Below are 12,982 nucleotides of genomic sequence, written 5' to 3'. Positions count from 1 at the left end.
GGTGTCGGCTTCCAGTCTCACCGAATGCAGCTGAGTTGAGTACCTATATTTTACAAGAAGCAACTGCCTGTCTGACCTCCTCAACCCAGTTACAGTTTGGACTATTGGATAAAATAGTTAAAAAAAATGTTAGTTATGACATCTCTGCTAATGATTTTGTTCTCCATGATAATTAGGAATTAATGTCCGATAGCGAAATACGGGCAAACTGCTCCCGAACTTCTGATAGCAGTGTACGAACAAATTGCACTTTGAATACGTTTAGCTCATTTGGGTCAATGAAACTTGAGAGTTTTATATTTTTGTGTGAACTTTCTTCTTTGAATTTAATGATTTTTTCAGTAGTTAAGTTACTAGTTCTGCACTGGGATTTCGCTCGACTATAAGTACTGAATCCTAGTTTTACATCTGCGGGCCATTATGTTTTTATCCACTTTTCAACATAAATGTGAAAATTCTATGTAACTTGGTGCAAAAAAACTATGTACCTGTATAATTGAGTAATGTTTTTGATATGTTTGTTATTTTTTTTTATATATTTCACATTGAGTTTGGTTTTTCACTGACACAATTATTAAATAAATTAGTGTTATATGTACATCTATGACTATTTCTTATACATACGCCATCCATTAGGTAAAACCTTTATGTACCTAAGTTGTGTATAATAAACCGCTTATGTTGTAATAATACCTCTAATATGCTGATTAAACTCAAAAGACTTAAGAAAGATACTTCTCACTTCTATTGGTTATGAACTTAGATAAAATACTCGTAAATATTTGAAGGTGCAGTAAATTCAAGCTTATGGTTTCCGAAGGATCTTACGCGAAAGTTGTTAAGATAGCAGATTTTATTTTTATGGATTTTCAAGTAAAGATTTTAGAAATGGATATTTGAAACTGCCTTGTTAAATTATTGATTACTAGTAATTTTCCCACAGATCCACTGTGTTTCGGATGGCACGTTAAACTGTAGGTCCCGGCTGTCATTGAACATCCTTGGCAGTCGTTACGGGTAGTCAGAAGCCAGTAAGTCTGACACCAGTCTAACCAAGGGGTATTGGGTTGCCCGGGTAACTGGGTTAAGGAGGTCAGATAGGCAGTCGCTTCTTGTAAAGCACTGGTACTCAGCTGAATCCGGTTAGACTGGAAGCCGACCCCAACATGATTGGAAAAAAACAAAATACCCGACTGCACACTAAAAAAAGAGTAAAACAAGCCCCACAATAATATTGATCTATACAACTTTACTGAATATAATTTATAAATATTGATGGAAAGCATCGCAGGCGGGGACCAACAGAGCCTTATTTATAGTCATTTCGGTTGTGCACCATTTAGCAGAATTTTCGTTGGTGGCGGTCAAGGTGGTCCCCGCCTGCGATGCTTTCCATCAATATTTATAAATTATATTCAGTAAAGTTGTATTGATCAATATTATTGTGGGGCTTGTTTTACTCTTTTTAGTGTGCAGTCGGGTATTTTGTTTTTAATAATAATTCTTTTATTTATAACTTTTAGCTGTTTTATTTAACGAAAATGTTGTAGATGTAGAAGACTATGTATATGTAAGTACCATTTTAAATTATTTCGACGACATTTGGCTTTAGATTACGAGTGATGTTACTCCGCAACATAAATTTACCGCCAATGCGACGTTCAAGACGATCAAGACGACGTTCATGCATTTGATCAAGACGACGTGATTGTATCGCCAAAAGAATCGCTTTTTGCTTGCTAACGCATGAGTTGCTTTGCGTTGACGCAGAATTAACATGTTCCCGTGGGAATTTTGAGAAAAAACGTATCCTATATTAATTACTCCCGTGATTGAAATGAATCTAATGATACCGCATACATATTTTTTTAAAGGGAAATTTAGAAAAAATATCCCGTGGGACTTTTAGGATAAAATGTATCCTATGACACTCCCGTAATCAAGACAAATCTAACGATACCTCATACATCAAAATCCATCAAGCCGTTTAGGCTACAGGAGGTCACAAAGGAACAGACATACATACATACTTACATACTTACATACACTCGAAAAACATTACCCTCCTTCTTTGGCAGTCGGGTAAAAAGGCTCGGAGGAAGAAGAGTAATTTTCCCACGTTTTCACTCGCGTACAGTACCGAGATAAAATATGTTGTTGAACCGATTTGAAAGATTATTTCACTATCAGAAAGCTACACTTACATCCCAAATAATATAGACTATGTTTTACCCCGACAAGGGTAGTACTTCCCACGGGACGAGTGTGAAACTGCGGGAAAACTGCTAGTCAATAAAATACTTTGATGATGAAATATTTATATTGTGATGAAACTTTAATATCCTAAAACACTAAACGTTTATATACCGCATGTTCAGACAAAAATTAACTGTCCATTGGGACTTCATTCACTCCAAAACAAACCGACCAAAATTGAAAAACAGAACAACACAAAAATAATTACTACGCAACACTTTTCTTGCTAATCGCCACTCCGGGACATCTCTATCCCGGGAGTGGCATTAATAACTCCGTTCATTACTCACCATAATTCCCGGGATAGTCCGGGGTGTCAGCGCTAATCCCGCGAGCCAGGGACCACGATGTCGCATCACTGGGAACAATGGTTTGTTAATTAGATATGAATTACAATTGATGACTAATTAAGCTGTGTGTATGTAGTTATGTTAATACCATTTGTAGCTAGAATTATAGCAGATTAAGTTGGTTTGTAAGGGTTGGTATGCACTTGGCAGGTAGGCAGGATTAAAACGTTCTAGGTATTTAGGTTTGGGTTAAGCGGCATGTTTTCAGTAATTCCAGGTGATAAGGGTGTTTTACACACAGAGTACTATTGCTACAACTGGAAATGTTGAAAGTTGATAGTTGTCTCATCAAAAGTTGCTAAATGTGCGAAGCGCCTAAGAAATGTCTATTTTTATGTTTAGGTATTTTTTATGACATATTGAAGAGCATTTTAAGCCAAAAGAGCGAATGACCATTATTTAGTAGAACAAATAAACGATGCTCTACGTCACACTGCGGATTTATATAATCCGAGAATATCTAGTTAAACCACTTGTTCACATAAAACTGTCAACTATATACAAAGATAACATTTGATTTATATCTGTACAAATAAATCACACATATTTTGCATTTAAAAAGTTCTGTTAAATCGGAACCGGACCATCGATAGACTAACGGCAGGTACCAATATCAAATACAAGAGATAGAATTTTGACATAAGCCCCATACAAGTATGTAGTGTCAAAATCATATCTCTAGTAATCTCTAGTAACCAAAACAACGAATAGATTGAATATTGCAAACAACCGTTAATAGCTATTGTTTTCCACTGAAAATGTTCATAGATTTTGATACAAATATATTTATGGTTTTCCACGATTTGCTGACAGTAAAATGACAATTCAATGAGTTTAATAGTTAGTGAATTTTGTTCGAGATAAAATAATTATTTTTATGAAACTGTTATAATCAAATGTTTGCCGTTTTATGAAAATGAATTTTATTGTAATTGGATCATATTTTTCGTTGTATTTTTGAAGTGATTGCTATCCGATGTTGTATGAACGGATTGTTAAATATCGATACCTGATATCAATTGCTTTAGATTACCTGCAGTCTGCAAACTTTTAGTCGGCCGATAGTTTGTGTAGGCTCATAAATCAGTATGAAATAAAAGATAAATAAAGATCGGTATTTAGCCGGCGTCAAACGGACTGAAAACTTTGATTGGAATCAAGGTTTTCAAAGCAGAAAAATTGACAACCTTAGAGTCAACTGTCGGTCTGTAGTATGCGAGTATTCTCACATTACGCTTTCCTTAAAAAAAATGTAAAGTCACGCCTATTATTATTATGGAAAATATCACAGTTATCTACTTATGCCTGAAAAGTAGGTAGGTACAGCAACCTATCAAATAATAGATTTTTAACCTTATCACAATAGTGGAAAGTAAATGTTCGATTGATAAAATTTAACAGATTCGGGTATATTGACCTGCTGACGTTTGTACATAGTTACCTATATGAATAAATTGACCGCTAACTATTTAAAATATAACGGTCAAAATGGACGCCAATTTAGTTTAATTTTATAGCTTAAATTACTAAAACGCAATAAAGTTTATGCAAACTTTAACTTAATTGAGTATTCATTTAAATTATGTTGTAATAACTGTGTTGTGTTTGCAAACATTTTACCTAGTTCATAATTTAGGTTAAGTCCTATATTGTTGTGGAAAATTTCTGCTTTTTTAACTTTTGTAAAGTCAACTTTGACTGCAATAACGTATTTGTTTTTGTTATTAAATCTAAATTGGGTCAGTGCAAAATATTTCATTTGCTACTTAATTAATTAAAATATTACGCACTCGGGAACAAAAAACCTATGTTTCAGATATCTCCTCATCTAAAATCTTAATCAGTTTTAGCCGTATTTAAAGGAAAGGATGACTAACAAACGTCATTAAAATGAAATGAAAAATTATAGAAAAACATTTCAAATTTCAGTTCAGTAGTTTCGAACTTATTAAGAAAAACGAACAAAAAATAAACCTGTTTATTATACTACATACTGTACAACTAGCCATTTTCCTGCGGTTTCCCCCACGTCTCGGGGAACTCTTTCCTTTTAAAATAGTGTAGCTTTGCAACAGTGAATTTATCGAATCGATTCAAAGCCTTCAATGTACAAACGAACAAAAAAAATCCTCTTAATTATATTAGTACAGTTAAGTTTAGCATTTCATTGACAACACTTCATAGGGGAATCTATCCCCTATTAATACCTAAACTATTGTCCCAAAGGAATGAATGTTCTCTCACTAGAACCCGCTCAATATTCGTAACCCATTTACAGAGCTGATAAAATTTAACACATGCCATCCACACGACCATTCCCGTTTATTTACTGCGCATATTACATGATATACATACAATTGAAACTGAGAACACCTCCCTTTTTTGAAGTCGGTTTAAACTTTTTATAATATTAGTTAAAAATAAGTAATACATCCTATAGTTACCCCATGTATACCTACACTAGCTTCCGCCCGCGGCTTCACCAGCGTCGTATGTTGATAAAAAGTAGCCTATGAGTTAATCCAAGGTATCACCTATCTACCTACCAAATTTCGACCAAATCGGTCGAGCCGTTTTTGCGTGAAAGAATAACAAACATACATCCATACATTCTCACAGACTTTCACATTTATAATATAAGTAGGACTAGTAGGATATTGGTAAGATAGTAGGATATAAGAAGAACTATTGTCCCAAAGGGAATGAATATTCACCCACTAGAATTCGCTCAATATTCGTAACCCGATAAAATTTAACACATGCCATCCACACGATCATTCTCGTTTATTTACTGCGCATATTACATGATATTATTATACTACATGATTACATTGTAGTGCAAAAAACTTGACTATGTTTGTTTTGGGAATTAACGTTAGGAGTTAGTAGTGGTGGCCTCGAGGGTAAAGAACCAACCTCTCAAATATGAGAGCGTGGGTTCGATTCTAAGTCAGGCAAGTACCAATGTAACTTTTCTAAGTTTGTATGAAATTTCTATGTATATATTGGACATCAATGACCGTATTCGCAGAGGGCACAATAGACCGTAGATAAAGACTGACATTTGAACATGTTTTGCAGTTGTTACGGGTAGTTAGCAGCCAGTAAGTCTGACAACCAGTTTTATATTGGAGTATTGGTTGCCCGGATAACAGGTTTGAGAAGGTCAGATATGCAGTTGCTCCTTGTAAAACACTGGTACTCAGCTGCATCTGGTTGGACTGGAAGCCGACCCCAACATAGTTGGGAAAAGGCTCCTAAAATACATCCATTAATAATATTGAACACATGCCTTTACCACAAGATTCTAAAACATCTATTATATGTACTACATGCATATATCCTATTATATACGTTCGTATCGTATCTGCCATAAACAGACGTTGTGAAAGTTAGTGGAATTTAATACCTCACTCCCAATTTAACATTTCAACGCTTTAGTGTTCTTACTTTGTCAGTTTTCGCGTTAAATATTGTGTTGTGGGTGCAGTGAGAGATTTGGTCGTTATTTGAATTCAATTTTAGCCGACTTTGTCAAAAAGAGTTAGAGTTTTAAAAGTTATTTCTGAAAAAATATTCCTATCACGCAGTTTGCTAGACACACGGTTTGAAATCACCATGCTTATTAGACTACAATGACAATGAAGTTGATTTTAAATAAACAATACTTTTATTTTAAAGAATGAGCTTCAATTAAAGATTTCATACGCATAATCGTATTCAATAACATTTGGTAACTGTAGTCATAGTTTCTTTAAGATTTCCCCCGCCTGAATCGAAGTCCTGATCAGAACAGTGATATTTTATGCACAACACGTTAAATAATGTAAAACTCATATTTTTTTGCTCTATAAATAACTTCAATAAATATTTTTGAATCAAGCACTATATTTTTGGCATGACAGTTGAATAGTGGACATTCAATCGCCGACCGATTTGTAAAGTGCTTTCACACGCAAGGGAATAAAGAGTATGTTAGACGTTACACGTCCAAGTCTCGGAGCCACGGAGGAAGGAAAGATAGCAGAGATACCACAAAGAAGATAGGTCAGGTTTCTTGTAGGTCAAGTAGCGTACGGTAGGAGTGACCAAAACGATCAGTAACTATTAAACTAACGAGACATTCAGGTTCCTCGTCCTATTCGTAGTGAAACTTCTTTTGCAATATTTATATTTAATATTTTTCGTTCATAAGTGCTTGTAGAGGCCTAAAATTAAATAAATGGTTTGACTTTTTTGACTTTGTTCTTTCAGACATCTGTCAGAGGTTTGTGTCGATTGATAGATGGTTTTACAAGAAATCGGTTCTCGAAGGACGGAGCTAGTAACGTTCCTCGTCCCCCGAACACCCGCATTTTGACGCGCTACTTTCTTAGGAGATTTTGCGTTATGTCATCTCCACTAGTGATTTTGTTCTCCATGGTTAGAGTAACACGTCCGAGTGAAGTCGGAAAACTTTGTGGAAATTCGGTCCTCTGGGTGCTGTTCCATAAAGAAGTCTGAAGTAGTGGTATTCTTGAAACATATTGTGGCGTTTTGTCAGTAAATGTGTGAAATATGGCTTCTGGGTTCATAACTATTGTAGGTGGGTAAAAAAATTATTATAATACTGGAAGACTTTTTGGGTTTATCTACTGGCTAAAAGAGCTGTATAATAAACTCAAAAAAATAATATGTATTTTCGTAGAAAATGTTTATTTTATTGTACCATTTTTCCCTGTTATTATAAATGTTACTTCCTCATACACAACAAGCATTCGAGTAACTTATATCTTCCTAATATTATAACAAAATGCCATCACAAACTCTAAACTCAAAAAGCGAAAAATTCACCAAAAAATATAAACCCCAATGCACCCCCAACTTTACAGGTACAGTCGCGAACATAAAACTTTAAAGCCAATAAAACGGGAACCATCTCCAACAGCTGATAAGCACTTTTTTATTTAACTGTACCGCTCGACCGATATACTGCAAAGTGAATATCCGAAGAGACTCGAGCGGAAAGTTTTTATACTTATGAAGAACATTTTTTAACCGCTCAAGTTTTAGCTCTTTCGGGAAATAGTTTTCTAAGGAATGGGACGTTGGAGTGGTTGAAATAGTGTTTTAGATTTTGGCTTGGATTCAATGAAAATATGATTTTTCATAAACTTGCATTTTAATATTATTTATGTACCAAAGTAGATTTTTCAAAAGTGATAATGATTAAAAAATCTATTCTCTACTTAAAAATGCTAAAAATCAAGGCCTTAAGCAATTTCAAGTGGCTGTCACTGGAGGGGTCATTAAATGTTTTCCCAGCAAAAATAAAACACCGCGAAACAGTGGACATTGCTTAGTTAGAAACCTGAAAGTCTGACAACCAATCTTACAATGGGCTTGTCCATATAACTGGGTTGAGGAGATCAGCCAGGAAGTCACTCCTTGTAAATTGTTGGGAAAAGTCTAGACAAATTATGATGACGGTATAAAAATTACTCACCTTTGGTATTGCCCAAGTATATGCGTGTGGTCTTCTCTCCTATGTACATTAACTGTGATGCCAGTACCTGAAACAATATAAAATTAATAATTAGTTAATTTATCCCTTTACCATAATTCAAACAATCTTCAAACTTTGTCTTAATTACAAGAGGGACGATCAGAGTAACTTTTTAAACTGTCAATTTTAATAATAATTTAATTACTAATTATACCTTTTCAATGCTTTCATTTTGGATACACAGTGAATCCGTGTTTCAGAGGTCACGTTAAACTATAGGTCCCGGCTGTCATTGAACATCTTTGGCAGTCGTTACGGGTAGTTAGAAGGCAGTAAGTCTGACAACCTGTATTTTTTAGGTCTATTGGGTTCCTTGGGTAGGTGGTATGAGGAGGTCAGATAGGCAGTCGATCCATGTCAAACTCTGGTACCCAGCTGCATCCAGTTAGACTGGAAACTGATGCCAACAAAGAATGAGCCCGTTGCAATTCAATTTTAAAGTAAGACAAAAATCTTTAACGTTATTTCCCCTTTCTTATACATTTAATAGGCACTAAAAACCCTTTCAAGAAGTCAAATAAAATACCAAGGTTTTAAGTGTCACAATTAACGATCTGAAATTAGAATCCAAAACAATTTGAATATAAAGGCGACGTTTGTTTTACGCACGCTCGTAAAGGTTTAATTTGTTTTACGCGCAATAAACTTTAATAACGTTACACTTGAGATTATAAGTTATTGGTCTAGATATTAAGAGGTAGATTATAATTTGTCTCTTATAAATCTGAGCTTAGTCTTCGTTCAAAAAGAAAGTCTTTTAATCCCACATTTTTCTGCATTTTTTGATGAACGCATCTTAAGTAGGACGTGCCTTATGAATATGCTCAAAAAATAATTTTAAAATTGACATATAAAACTCAAAAAAACCCAAAATGCTTGTTTTATTTTTATTTATTATACTTTTTTCACACATATGTAAAAAAAAATATGTACCTACCATGGCGCAATTACCTTACTTTCTTACACGGTAAAAGAAAATAACTTATCTGTTTCTTATCCTACCAAAAACCAATTACAATATTCCCAACAAAGTAAGCAACAAAGCTTTTCTCAGAGCCTAATTATATCAACTTAACTTAATACTAAGTCATAAATAATAATTACCACATACCTTCGCGGAGGAAATTGAGAAAAATGCTAGTTTTGCCTCCGCTAGTTGTTGTAATCAGTGCTCATGAAAACTGTGCTTTATACTCATTATTTTAGTGTTTATTTTTAGAATTACAATTTATGAGTAACTGGCTTTTGTTTTGATTTTTTTCGTGGAGTGGTCTCCATTTGGTGAAATAATTTTTTCAGTTTTTTTTTGCAATGGCGATTGAAATTGCATTCATTTTGGAATATTATAATGAAATGCTACTGTGTGCTTAATACCTAATATATCCAATAAAATGTCGGTTTATGACGTAGGAATTGTTACGCGTATCAGATTTTTTCTCTGACCCCGATGGTTGACCAAATGTGAGGGAAAACATCTTGAGGAAACCTGGACTATAAAGTCTGAAATCACCAACCCGCATTGAGCAAGCGTGGTGGTTAACGCTCAATCCTTCTCTGTGTGAGAGCAGGCCGCAACCCAGCAATGGTATAGGCCGATGATGAACACAGACTTCGACATACTTTTGCTTTTGAAAATGACCATTCTTTTGACTTCAAAAATGTACAATCTAAATAGTTTCCCAAAAATAAATAGATTCACAAAATACAAGTACAACAATTGCACCAAAAAACAGTTGGACGAAACACTAATGACAATAATTGATGTCACTGTACCCAAAATAGGGCAGAGACTCTTTTCATACCAGTCTCAATACAACTTGTTAACTGGGTAGGGAAAATTGAAATTTTCAGTGTGAAATTTCATCTTTAGCATGAATGAGCGCTCATTAAATCGCGGTGGGGCACAAATTGCAATTTATTGTTCTAGAAACGACATAAATTTGTGTTGTTAAATGGTTATTTTGCTATATTTGTTGTTAATGTTGGGCCTTTTTGGTTTTAGTGGGGCGTTATTTATTTATTTTTTTCTAATTGTTGTGGCATATTTATTGGAGTTTTAAGCGGAAAATTGGTAAATAATCGTGGTAAAAATGTCACTCGTCAAATGACGTTAGACATAATACCTAGTAAGGAAAAGAGAATATGCTTCGTCGATACCAAGTAAAAACTGGAACATAATATGATTTAAATCATTAGAAAGAAAACATAGTATTATACATTGATATAGTAAAAACTTTTCAGAAAATAGCAGACTTAGATAATTGACATTATATGATCAATAATTCATTGCTTTTATTTTTTAAACGACATAAAAATAAAACTCAAAAACCCCCAATTTGTCTGCATTTTTTGTCGGATAACTTTTGCGAAGCCTAAACGCGCCGTATAACTTTCCACTCAACAGGAATGAACGAATGAATGAAGGACTTAATGAACGAATGTGTAAAAGTGAATGAAAAAAGCCTCAAACGAACATATCTTGCCATCAGGCTAATGATGCGTGCTTATTAGCACGCTCGATGTAGCGTATCCACTAAGTTTTTGTGGTAGATAATGTCGGGGGTTTTAGGGTTCGGTAAGAGAAAAACCATTTTGTAGATCATATTTTTTGTGTGGTTAAAATATATTGTGAATTAAACAGCTATGTAGCGAAACATAGGTGCAATAGACAAGAACTAAATAATAAAGGTTGTAAATATATTGTACATATTTGATTGAAAACAAAGTAGTATCGATTTAAAACAAAAAAAAAGAATAGACAATACGAATTGTATCATATCACATTTATATTGTTAAGGGGAAATTTTGTGAAATAACATTTAAGTTACATTTTATCCGGATATGGAGATTAGTATTTTCGGGTAGCAGTTATGTAAAATCGCTGATGTAAGCTAGTTTTAAATAAAGAACAATGAAAAGCAGAAGGTCATAGGCGTCTTCCTTGATCTAGCGAAAGCTTTCGACACTTTATCTGTGCCCACCCTCATTGATAAGCTTGAAAAAATTGGTATAAGAGGCAATCAACTATCTCTTTTCAAAAGTTACCTCACAGGCAGACGGCAGTGTCTCAGGATAGGGGATTGGACCAGTGGTGAACTGCCAATAACATATGGAGTTCCCCAGGGCAGTATTATCGGCCCCACACTTTTTCTGATCTATATAAATGATCTTTGTCAGTTAAAGCTTCCTAATGCTTCCATCTTCACCTATGCTGATGATACTGCTCTAATATTTTCAGGGGATACGTGAAGGCTTTTATGTGTTCAAATTAGTACATAATAGTATTATTTGTTATAACTTAAGAGGGTGAGAGCCTGGAGATCTGTCATACAGGTCCCGTACCCACTATGGACTCCAGCTCTCACAAAGGTGACAAACATGATTTGACATATGACATGAACCAAACTCTGTACCTTTTGGAGAGAAATAAATCATTATATTATTAAATCATTATATTATTATTAATAAGGGAATTTCTTTATAAATGATTCCGAGGAAAAAAACGGCAACATAGACCACAAAAAACTGCAACTGTCTTTAAAACTAATAAAAATTAAATACTTCCTCTAAATAAACAAAACAAAACTATTCTATTTACAACCACGTAAAGCTTATTGCTCCCTCACTTAAGAAAGTGCAAAGCACAGCTTACTCCAATGAAACTATTTATGATGAAAATGTTTTTAAAAGGTTCTTACATTAAAAGCTCTATTAGTTCCATCTTTTATTAAAGTTGAGAGATATTGCGTTGTTTTAGTTTTTATTTACTTTTTCCTTGTGTTTTTATTTGGACAGTTTTGTTTGGAAAACAATCACGAACTTTTCCATTCTTGGAAATCTTTTTTTAGAGATTGGATCAAAAGTCAAAGTTCATGTAGTTTACCAAAAGTCTCAGTTTTTTGTTTCTATTTTATTTAAGTAGTGTTGCCTTGCTAGTCTTGAGGTCGAGTTACGTGAGTGCTCGGGTTCAATTCCCGGATAGGGTTGAAATCACTTTGTGAGTTTTCTAACCGACTTGTCAAAAAGTACAAAAATATCAAAACTTTGAAATAGCAGCTCGTCTGATAATTAATGATTGATACACCATAGAATTGACAAAAATGCACATACATATTTGTGACAATATCCATTTTTGTAAGAATATTTTACAAAATATTTTTTTTCTTTTTCCTATTTTTTAGATGTATCTAACATGACTAAAACTCTTAAGAAAATCGACAAATGTATCTAAGTTAACAATAAATAACATAGACGGAACCCCACCCCAATGATGAAAGCCACTCACAACAGTTTTGTAGTTTCGCAGCTAGTTAGGAGAAAGCCTTTTTTCCAGTTGATTACTGAACTAAGTAATTACATGAAAAGCTACTGTTGTATAAAAGCATCAGTTATGCGCCCGACTTTGTCTGGTTTTTTTATCATGCATCTTTTTCAAAAAAGGTAGATGTTTTTTAGAAGCACTTATTTCTATAATTATTATGGTTTGCTGTAATATTTTAATATTAAAAAAAGAAAGAAAAGTATTAAAGTTGAATCGATCGGGGATGACGTCTTTTTTCAAAGTTGGTTAATCGAAGTCAAAGTCAAAGTCAAATCATTTAGGCCTTTACATGCACTTATGAACGACAAAAGTTATAAATAGGTTTGATTCTAGTAGCAATCAGAAACAAAATTCTCTTTATGTAGGTATTGCGTGTTGTTTAAATCCTGCTTTTCTACCCAATTTTAAAATACTTTAATCATCCGATTAATTTAAAAATAGAACAAAAATAAATCCGCTTTTCCCCTAATTAATTTAAGATGTTTTAATTCCGTTTCGGTATAAAAGAAA

General features: G+C 33.9%; 1 protein-coding gene across 1 annotated transcript in view; it reads right to left on the bottom strand.

Annotated features, from left to right (window-relative positions):
* The window catches only part of LOC110371181 (cell adhesion molecule Dscam2), a 120,921-nt gene that overhangs the window by 31,656 nt on the left and 76,283 nt on the right, over positions 1-12,982 (bottom strand). Inside the window, 2 exon segments of the mRNA XM_064041208.1 lie at positions 2,547-2,614; positions 8,092-8,158. Coding sequence (XP_063897278.1) covers positions 2,547-2,614; positions 8,092-8,158 — 135 coding nt within the window.

This window comes from Helicoverpa armigera, chromosome 24, assembly GCF_030705265.1.
Source record: "Helicoverpa armigera isolate CAAS_96S chromosome 24, ASM3070526v1, whole genome shotgun sequence".
Classification (NCBI taxonomy): domain Eukaryota; kingdom Metazoa; phylum Arthropoda; class Insecta; order Lepidoptera; family Noctuidae; genus Helicoverpa; species Helicoverpa armigera.
The sequence above is the reverse complement of the archived record's forward strand: the minus strand, read 5'-3'. Positions and strand labels throughout refer to the sequence as shown.